Here is a 10,150-nt window from a genome sequence, read left to right as displayed (position 1 = left end):
AAATAATAAATATTTTAATATAATTTTGTAACAAATGCTGTAAAAGGATTAAAATGGGAGGGCAAGAATATTTTTTAAGGTTGTGTGTTCATAAATTTCATTCACCCTTAAGCAGTTGTTATGCTGACTTCTTGTAGCTCTTTTTGTCAAATAGAAGGAAAGTGCAATAGTAAAAGCATTTTGGTTTTTTTTACAGCAGGTAATATTAAATAAATTCCTGAAGCTCTAACTTAGATATGATGTAATAAATACAGGAAAGAACAAGGCCATTTGTTGTGGTTTGGCCATGACCCCAGCACCATGCAGCCAGCTGCTCCCACCCCACAGCAACAGGAGGAGAACCAAACTCAGGTAAAACCTCTGGGCTGAGATGGCAGAGGTTTAATCAGCAAAACAAAATCAGAGATCAGTGATCAATAGCAATGAAAAGGGAGACAGCAAGGGAGAGAGGAATAAACCCCAAGAAACAGAAGTGATGCCCAACACAATTGCTCACCACACTGACCAGTGCCCAGCCTGTCCCTGACGAGCACTCAGCAGCTCCTGACCAACCTCCCCAGTTTATACACTGACCATGAGATGCTCCATGGATGGAATATCCCCTTGGCACATTCAGGTTTGCTGGCCTGGCCGTGCTCCCTCCCAGCCTCTTGTGCACCTGCTCACTGCCAGAGCATGGGAGACTGAAAATCCTGGATTTAGGGTCAGCACTGCTCAGCAGCAGCCAAAGTATCAGTGTGTAACCAACATTATTCCCATCCTGAACCCAAAGCACAGCACTGTACCAGCTGCTAGGAAGAAAAGCAACTCCCCTATCCCAGCTGAAAGCAGGACACCATTGTAAACTATACTTCTCATACTGCTCAGCCTGGCAGGAATTAGGTTTGAGTATTGGGCTTCTCCACATTTTTAGAAGTAACATTAACATGCACTGTTTAGTTATGATGTTATCCTTCACGCAGAATACACTTCTCCCTTCAGTACTGGTTTATTCCATGTACAGAATGACTGTCATTGGGATGGGAGAATAAATTGCCATTAATAGCAATACAGGGGCCATCTCATAGATTCTTTTGCATCTATGGCCAATAATTGGTCTTATTCAAAATGTGACAGGGAAATAAGTAAAATTGATCACTGAGCATCATGGCTGCAAATAAAAAAAAAAAGTTGCATTTTTAAACATTTTTAGTGTATAGTAGGGAATATTTTAATAAATGAGAAGACAAAGGTTGTTGCAGGTAGCATTTTTAAAATACTACCAGAAGCTCACATGATGATTTTATGGGGTTCTCTTTTAAGTATCTCTCTAATATGACCAAGTCCTTATCAAATTGCTGTGTGTGCATGGCTTGGATTAAGAAGGAGGTATGGATTCTCAGTATTCAAATAAATTTGTTCTTTTGAATGACCTTTTCCTCTGTTACTTGCAAAAAGTGGCTTATCTCTGTTTCAGGCTTTTTGGAAACTTCACTGGAAGTTCAGAAACACTAGGAAGTGATTTTTTTTTTTTAATTTACACTTTTTAAAATTTTAAGCAAAATCTTCAGGTATCCACAATGCTCTAGTCACTAGTGGTGTCCCCTGGGCTCAGTATTGGGCCCAGTCCTGTTCAGTATCTTTACTGACCATCTGGATGAGGAAATTGAGGCTACCCTCAGTAAATCCACAGGTGACACAAAGTTGGGTGGCAGTGTTGATCTGCTGGAGGGCAGGAAGTCTCTGCAGGGGATCTGGACTGGCTGGATCAATGGGCTGAGACCAGCAGAATGAGTTCAACAAGGCCAAGTGCTGAGTCCTGCCCTTGGGTCACAGCAGCCCCAGGCAGTGCCACAGGCAGGGACAGAGTGCCTGGGGAGCTGCCCAGTGGAAAAGGACCCAGGGTGCTGGTGACAGCAGCTGAACATGGGCCAGGGTGTGCCCAGGGGGCCAAGAAGGCCAAGAGCATTGTGGCCTGTGTGAGCAGTGGTGTGGCCAGCAGGAGCAGTGACTGTCCCCCTGTACTGGGCACTGGTGAGGCCACAGCCCAAGAGCTGTGTCCAGTTCTGGGCCCCTCACCACAAGAAGGACATTGAGGTGCTGGAGCGTGTCCAGAGAAGGGCAGTGGAGCTGGGGAAGGGTCTGGAGCACAGGTCCTGTGAGGAGTGGCTGAGGGAGCTGGGGGTGTTTAGCCTGGAGAAGAGGCAGCTCAGGGGCCACCTGACTGCTCTGCAGTGCCCTGACAGGAGGGGGTAGCCAGGTGGGGGTCGGACTCTTCTGGCATGCAGCCAGTGACAGGATGAGAGGAAATTATCTCAAGCTGTGCCAGGAGAGAGTCAGGTTGGATGTTAGCAAGAAATTCTTCACAGAAGAGGTGACTACTACTGAAATGGGCTGCCCAGTAGGGTGATGGAATCACTGTTGCTGGAGGGGTTTGAGGAAAGACTGGATGTGGCACTCAGGGCCATGGTCTGGGTAACATGGTGGTGTTCAGTCATAGTTCAGACTCGATGATCTGGGACGTCTTTTCCAACAAAATTTATCCTGTGATTCTGTGCTTGGCCTTTAGTAGCTTATTTTATTTTATTTTATTTTATTTTATTTTATTTTATTTTATTTTTAGAGAAAAAGCATTGATACATGATGAGCAAGCTTGGAGGTTTTTTGAGATCTCCCATGAGGGTCCTGCATTCTGATAGAAGACTTTAAAAAAAGATATGTAGTTACCATTGTTACCCTGTAGGCATCTACTAAATTAAGCTATGTATTTTTTCACATTAGCTGTTTAATTAGTCTGCAGCTGCATGGTTTGATGGACTAGATCCAAAAGCAGGGGAAATAGGCAACACAGGGGAAATAGTGGAAGAGTGGCAGTAACTGCTCGGCATAAAAACACGTTTGCTGCCGGTTGCTGATCTCCTTTAACGAAAATGCTGTGGTTCGTTTTGGTTTTGGTTTGTTTTGCTGCCGGGGCGCAGCGGGGCGGGGCCGGCGGGGAAGCGGTTCCGGGGCCGGGAGGGCGGTGCCGCGGCTCATGTGACAGCGGCTCCGAGGGGAAGCGGCGGCGGCGGAGCCGTGCGGGGCGCGCCGGGGGCGCCGACAGGTACGGCGGGCCGGGCAGGGGGCGCCCCCCGCTCCCGGTGTGCGGTGGTCTCGGCCCAGCCGAGCGCCCTTCCCGGCGCGGCTGTACCACGGCGGCGGGACGGGGGGGTGGCGGCCGGCCGGGCCTCGGGGACGGAGAGCCCTCCCCTCCCTCCGGCCGCTCCCCTCCTGGGAGGTGGTGGCCGCGCCGCGGTGACGGGGCCGCCTCTCGTCTTGTCTCGCAGGACCGCGGAGGTGGCGGCGGCGGCAGCAGCGGGCGGGCCCAGCCATGGCCGACGTGAGTGCGGCTCCGCGGAGCGGGCGGGACGCGGGCGGTGGCTGTGTCTGTGGCGGGGGTGGGGCCGGGGGATGCCAGGCCGGGCCGGGCGGGAGCTCCGGGGGCGTTGGGAGCCGCCGTGAGTAACGCGCCGCCCGTCTCTGCCCGCAGGACCTGAAGCGGTTCCTGTACAAGAAGCTGCCAAGGTAACGCGGGGCCGTGCGGGGCGGGTGGGCAGAGCCATCCGGTGCCAGCCCTCTGCCACGACAGGGACACTTCCCACCAGACCGGCTTGCTCGGTGCCCCATCCAGCCTGGCCATGAATGCTTCCAGGGTGCGGTATCCACAGCCGCCCTGGGCAATAGGGCACTATTCCAGTATCTCACCACCAGCACAGTAAAAAAATTTCTTCCTGATATCTAAGCTGAATTTCCCGGTCTTCAGTTTGTACCCATTACTCCTTGTCCTGTCACTGCAGTTCCCGATGGAGGGTCCCTCTCCAGCTTCCCTGCAAACCCCCTTCAGATACCAGAAGGTTGCTGTGAGGCCTCCACCCAACCTTCCCTTCTCCCGGCTCTGCAGCCACAACTTCCTCAGCCTGCCTTTGTAGGGGAAGTGCCCCAGCCCTCTTATCAGCTTCGTGGCTTCCTCTGGACTTGCTCCAGCAGCTCCATGTCCTTCTTATTATTGGGGCCACCAGACCTGTACTAAACAGAACAAATGCTAAATTAATCAAAGTTTTCCCCTTTCTTGCACGTTTGTTCACACAAAAAAAAACCCTTTCCTACTAATTACTGTGTTTTTAAAATGGTGTCTCTTCTTCCCTTTTTGTTCTTTTCAGCGTTGAAGGTCTTCATGCTATTGTAGTCTCAGATAGAGATGGTGTGCCTGTTATCAAAGGTAACTTCAGCTTCTTGCTGTGCTCTGCAGCTGAAATCCTGATGGAACAGCAGGGGGTGGAGAAGTACAGAAAAGTCTTCTGGTTATGCCAAATACCCGAATATCCCAAGTGGTAGAGTTAAATTGGACTTTAAGTAGAAGTTCAGTAGTTGATTATGTACCTCTTTAAATATATCCTTTTGTTTGTGTCCTCAGTAACTGTAGTCCATGGAAGCTTTTTTTCCTCTGTGACAGGGATTGGAGTGCTGTAAGGTCCTTGTATCTTTAAGTCCCTCACAGGCTGATTGATACTAAGTGGTAGACAGAGCTTGGCATTGTTTTGTTGGCTTTTTTGGTACTGAAGTTTTTATGTTCTGCAGTCCTTGTTGCAGATGTTTTTGGCTTGTGAGTGCAATAGTTTAAGGATACAAAGTTTCAGGTATTGCAGATTTATTTTGTTCAGTGCCCCAGAGTATTCAAACACCCAGCAGAACTTGCACATCATCACCTGTCTGCTGTCAAGTGACTGTGTGCCAGTAATCTTTTCAAATGCTGGAATGGGTGCAGTGGGACATGGAACCAAAGGAACATCAGCACAGGAATCCTAAAGGAAAAGGATTAAAAAGGATCATAGAGAGAGCACTAGATGATGTACAGCTTGTGAAAACTGTTTGGTGTTCCTGTGGGAGCACCTCAGAGGTCTTGCATGTTTCTCTGCTTCTGGCAGAGCACTGAGCTGGGTGAGGGTTGGGGTGCAGTCAGAGGCCTCATGTAAAGATAAGGATTTTCTTGTTTTGTTCCAGTTGCCAATGATAATGCTCCAGAACACGCCCTGCGACCTGGCTTTTTGTCCACCTTTGCCCTTGCCACAGATCAGGGCAGTAAGTTAGGACTCTCCAAAAACAAAAGTATCATCTGCTATTATAATACCTATCAGGTGAGTAACCTCAGTGTGCCCTGTCCTCAGCAACATGAGCTGTTCTTGCATTACATTGAGTAAGAGAAAGAAGGTTATTTAAGCTCTGGTAGATTTTCACTAGGCTGCTATTGAAGTAATTTTGATTTGTTTCTTACACAGCTTTAGTTAAGCCTAAATTTCACAGTATTTTTTAAACTTCTGTTACCTTTCTCATAACTTGAGATTTACTTGTTGACAATGGGAAAGTGTACTAGTTCTGAATTTGCAGGAGATGTTGCTGATATGCTCTTCTGAATCTTTTATGAAGGGTTTATGTTCTTTTTTATAAACAATGTTTATAACTAGTGACACCTAACATGAATTAAAGCACCTGCAGCCTGCTTCATAGCTAATGCTGCTGCCAGTATGACTTTGAGGTAAGAACACTTCGAAATACCACTCACGTATTTCACAAATAAATTGATTATTTGTGTCCAAAAGTCCATCATCTACTACATTTCTGCTCCTTCACAAGTTCTGGTGGTCCTGAGAGCTTTTAATTACAGCTGCAGTAAACTGGCCAGCTGTTTAGCCTGCAGTGTGTCAAGCTTTGTTTGGAAATTAAGTGGGTGAGTGAGTTAGTGCATTGCTTTGACTCTCTTGATGCTGCTAGCTTACTGTAGTGCCCATGGTGCCGTTTCCCTGTAATGGAGGAACAGATACTCCTGTACAGGGAACAGCAGTGCAAAACAATAAACCTGCCTGCCCTCCTGTTTGCTGTGGAGGGTGTGGTCTCCACAGTGTAGTGTGCAGGGTCTGCAGCTGAGGCAGGCTTCTGGTGGACAGCATTGTGTAGAACAGAGTGGAGGTGGAGGGAAATGCCAGGTTTTCCATCTGCAGCTCCCTGTACTGTAGCGTAAGTTCTGTTGGTGTTTTTAGCCATGAATCTTGAGAAACAGGTACACTGAAAAGTCACCTCTGTGGCTCTTGCTCCTGCTTGTCCTTTAAACTGAGGAGGCTGCTTGTTGCAGAAAGAATTTTTGTGGAAAGAATTCATCAGAGCCCTGGTGTGCACGATGTGTTGGCTGCTGGCTGAGCACTTCTCTCTCCTTGCAGGTGGTGCAGTTCAATCGCTTACCTTTGGTGGTGAGTTTCATTGCTAGCAGCAATGCCAATACAGGTATGTCTGCACATGTGTTTTAAAGATTGCAGTATTTTAATAATTGAAAATAAATTCCCTGAATTCACCGCAAGCTGTGTTAGCTTTGTTCCTGCTGTGAATTTTGTCAGTGTATTGTGAAAGGTGTGAGTAGAAATTGACAGATTTTAGGTGTCTTGCTGGAGTTGTTATTCTTCTAGAAGCATATTTCTCCTGTGATTACCCTTGCCCATGCTGCGTGGGCAGTACTGTGCTGTACAAGCCAGCTGTTGGGTCTCTTTCTGTCAGTCAAGTCAACATTCTGCAGGAATGTGTGCAGATTTGTCTTCAGTTCTGTGGGTGGGGAAGTCCTTCAGCCAGGCCCTAGCCCTGCTGGTGAGGACATTGGCTAATGAATCTGAGCAGAAGGGATTTAGTTCTGGTGCAGCTTCTTGGGCCACAGTAGCTATGCAAGTGGCAAGGCAGTAGTGGGGGAGAGTTGTGCTGCACTGGGTGCCTCTTTTAGTGCCAGGGACTGCAGACACCCTGCCTGGGGGTGCTGCCCACTATGCACAGGAAAGTGAGGAGCTCACATGAAACATTTCAGGCTTTGAAAAACACTGCCTGTGACTTGGGAGGGGGAGGGAGCTGTGGGCTTCGGACTCAGTGATGTTGTTTGATGGAACATTCTGCCTCTTCTCTCTTGCCAGGGCTGATTGTAAGTTTGGAGAAGGAGCTCACGCCCCTGTTTGAAGAACTGAGGCAGGTTGTTGAAGTTTCTTAAGCCGATGGTACAGCCAGAGTGCAGCATTCCTCTGCAGCCCAGTGGACAGAAAGATTCAATAATCATCAGTCAAATAACACATCTCGGAAGAAATACCACAGCTCCTTAGTATACTAAGTAAGAGTAAATTGTACATAGTACTGAATCTGAAATGATCTACTAGTGTGTTGTAGGTGGATGTTACTTTAGGCCATGCTTCTTGTATTGTGCAGTACTGGAGAGCCCACCAAAATAGCTCCCATGGAGTTTAGCTCAGCCAGCTGAGCCAGGCCGGCGCCATGCCCTCGGCTCCAAGGAGCGACCCCCAGATCTCCTGCCTCACAGGGCACGTGGCACATGGCAGGGGTGTGCTCAGGCCGGCCACCACTGCCTGTGGGAAGGCGCATCAGGTGGAGGGAGTGAGCAGAGACGTGCTTGGAGGCATTGTGAGAGCAAGTGTGATAGCAGTGATGTGTCGGTACAATCAATGTCCCAGCTTCCTTACACGGGGGGCACTTTGGCAAGGGAGTGCTACTAATCTGGATGCTAGGTGCATCCTGCTTCCACTAGGAAGAAAGCTGTTTCTATGGAAGCTATTGCTGTAGGGATTTTCATGATGCCTAGCTAAAAGCACCCAAACAATGTCTCACTTCTTCATGGGGTTTTTGTGTAATATGGTTGTGAAGATCTCATGTCTCATAGTCTTTGTGTGGGTTCATCACTGGTGACACTGTCAGCTTATTTACCCTTAGGTTTTCTTAAGTAAATAAATATAAATAAAATACAGTATTTTTAAATGACAGAGCCTGGTCCACTCTTCTGTTGCACTGTAATAACCCCACAGCACATCTGCTTATCTCTAGAGAGAGCAGCTCTCTTAATTGTTTGTAAATGTCCAAACTCCATGAATTATACACTGCAAACTAACCAGTGTGTCTCTCAGTTGGGCAGTAAGGATACCAAGTCCCAGGGCAGAGCAGAGATCCTGTTGCTGGGGGTCAAGCCTGTGTTCTTAGCCCCATCCCTTGTTCCCTCCCACGTCCCCTTATGACAGCTGCCAGGCACTGCAGGTCTGGGGACAGCTCTGGGCACAGTCTGTGTCCCAGGCTGGGAAAGGGAATGCCATGGCCCTTGCTCACACCTCACTGACCTGTGGTGCATCAGGCAGGATGGGGGAAACAGTGGTGCTAGAAATGACAGCTGGGAGTTCTTGTCTCAAAAAGAGATTACAGCTTGTCAGTCAACCCTTTTCCATTTAAACTAAGCTGGATTGGGACTTTGGTTGCTGGTCATTACAGAAGCAGCTGGAAGGTGTGTGTATTTCTGGCAAAACGTGTTTGTGTTCCAGCAAAGGCCTCCCTTTGCTGTTTGCTTCTGTTCAACCCATCTGTCTGTGACAGCTTCCAAGGCCACCCAAGTGCTGTTTCTTTCACTGGCTTCAGTTTGTGACACTGTGCTGAGCTTGTGCCCAGTGTTTTGTGAGGCAGCCTGTTGCTGTGAAAAAGGGAAGGCAATGTTTGTGGTTTCCCCACAAGCTCCATTTCCAAGCCATGTTCACAGGACACCGATGCTGTTGGAGAATATAATCTCTCTCTTCCCCTTATGCCGCCTCTCTCTCACAGAAACTCAGCAAAGGTTTTAACTAAATGGGAGATGTGAGTTTGTTAAAGCTTCATTAAGGGAAAAGGGAGGACAAAGCTTTAGCAATACAGTGCAGGAATATAAAAGACCTGTGGTAGTTTTATAATGACATTTTATTCAGAAAACAGTCTGTATAAAAATATTTACAAATACTTTGAATTTCTAAGTTGAAATAAAATGCTATTTATATGTCCTAATTTAGATTTTCTTTCTTCTTCCAATGTGCTTTTGCCTTCCTCTTCTGCGCTCTTCTCCCAGCAAAGGCAATTATCAAACACTTTCTGCATGATCAATACCAAACACAGACTGCAGTGTTGCATAGCAGGAGAGGTTTGCAGATGCTGTTTCAGCACAAATTTGATTGCTATGCAGGGAGAGAGGGTCCCCTCTCTTTGCCAGCCCTCGAGGAGGCACAGAATTGCTCAGGGGATCTTGCAGCTGGGTCAGTCTGGTCTTTAGCCTCTCCAGTGGGTCAAACTTTGCTTCCAAAATGTAACACCTATTTAGAGTACAGCACCAACATCATGGGGTTTCACTTCTTGTCTCTCTAGTGAGCCACAGCACTGTTAAATGTGTGTCCTATGGTTTCTCAGAACCCTGGTTTGTATACAGATGTGCTTCCATGATGCTGCTCACCATTACCTACAGGTGCTGTTTGGAACAAACGTTCCCTTGTAGCCACCACTGTGGAATAAAGCTAAACCATATAAAAGTTTGTTTGACATCTGTCACTTTGAAAAGGCCCTTGAAATACTACTCTCTGGATTGCAATATAGATGCTATTTACAAAATGTAATTCTGTCATTTTTCTTTTGGTTTAAAGCCTAAACAGGTAATAAAAAGATATTTAATGTTTCCAGAAAGGACCTGTTTTAAATAAAAGGTTCAAGGTTACAGAATATGATACCAGTGCTTAGTTGTGATGCAGGTTGTAATAAATTAATGAGTGCTCTGAATAACCCCAAAAGTTTTGAACAGTGCCCACTTCTGTGATTAGGTGGCAGGAGTTTGAATTAAGTGCATTACAGGCATACACCAAACCCACACTCTGGCTCTGCAACCATCCCCACGCGTGACTCGGCAGCCCCAGAGCAGCCGGAGCTGCAGGATCCCGTGTGTGCAGCGCTGGGTGACCTCTGTGAGGGGCACAGACAGCACTGCAGACCTGAGGCTGCGCTCTGGTAAGCAATGCCTTCCCTTGGAGAGAGGCAATCCTGCCCGCGGAGCAGGAGCGCTGGCACGGCGCTAGGAACTGAGGGTGGCGCTGCGCTCCTCCAGCTGCTTCCGTATCTGTGACTGCAACAGAAACACAGCCCATTATTACTGCTTGGCGGCGTGCATGTGCCTGTGGGTGAGTACAGCCCACCCAATTCCTGGTAGTTTTATAGGAAGTAGTGCTTTCAAGCCTTCACACGGTCTCCTCATTCCTGCCATCATGACTCCAGGACACGCAGGCTGGGCTGATGATCAGCATTGTTTACCAAGCACATATAA

The 10,150-nt window shown here is 47.8% G+C and overlaps 2 protein-coding genes across 3 annotated transcripts in view; one reads left to right on the top strand and one right to left on the bottom strand.

Moving 5' to 3' along the window:
* Positions 1-3,305: 3,305 nt before the first annotated feature.
* On the top strand, positions 3,306-7,815 carry LAMTOR3 (late endosomal/lysosomal adaptor, MAPK and MTOR activator 3). Its single transcript, XM_054295821.1, has 6 exons — positions 3,306-3,358; positions 3,509-3,543; positions 4,179-4,237; positions 5,020-5,153; positions 6,231-6,294; positions 6,963-7,815. Exons 1-6 carry the CDS (start codon positions 3,350-3,352, stop codon positions 7,034-7,036), a joined length of 375 nt encoding a protein of 124 aa, XP_054151796.1. The 5' UTR covers positions 3,306-3,349; the 3' UTR covers positions 7,037-7,815.
* A 2,053-nt stretch (positions 7,816-9,868) lies between these two features.
* Positions 9,869-10,150, bottom strand: part of DAPP1 (dual adaptor of phosphotyrosine and 3-phosphoinositides 1) — a 53,260-nt gene continuing 52,978 nt past the window's right edge. For both annotated transcript variants that reach the window (XM_054295513.1, XM_054295514.1), the window contains exon 9: positions 9,869-9,952. In XM_054295513.1, the coding sequence (XP_054151488.1) occupies positions 9,902-9,952 (51 nt within the window). In that variant the 3' untranslated portion in view covers positions 9,869-9,901. The remainder of the gene's footprint in view (positions 9,953-10,150) is intronic.

Source organism: Melozone crissalis, unplaced genomic scaffold (genome assembly GCF_028551555.1).
Source record: "Melozone crissalis strain CALT ecotype California unplaced genomic scaffold, PUWL_Pcris_2 ptg000006l_1, whole genome shotgun sequence".
NCBI lineage: Eukaryota > Metazoa > Chordata > Aves > Passeriformes > Passerellidae > Melozone > Melozone crissalis.
Note: the sequence above shows the minus strand (reverse complement) of the source record. Positions and strands in the feature narration are given on the sequence as shown.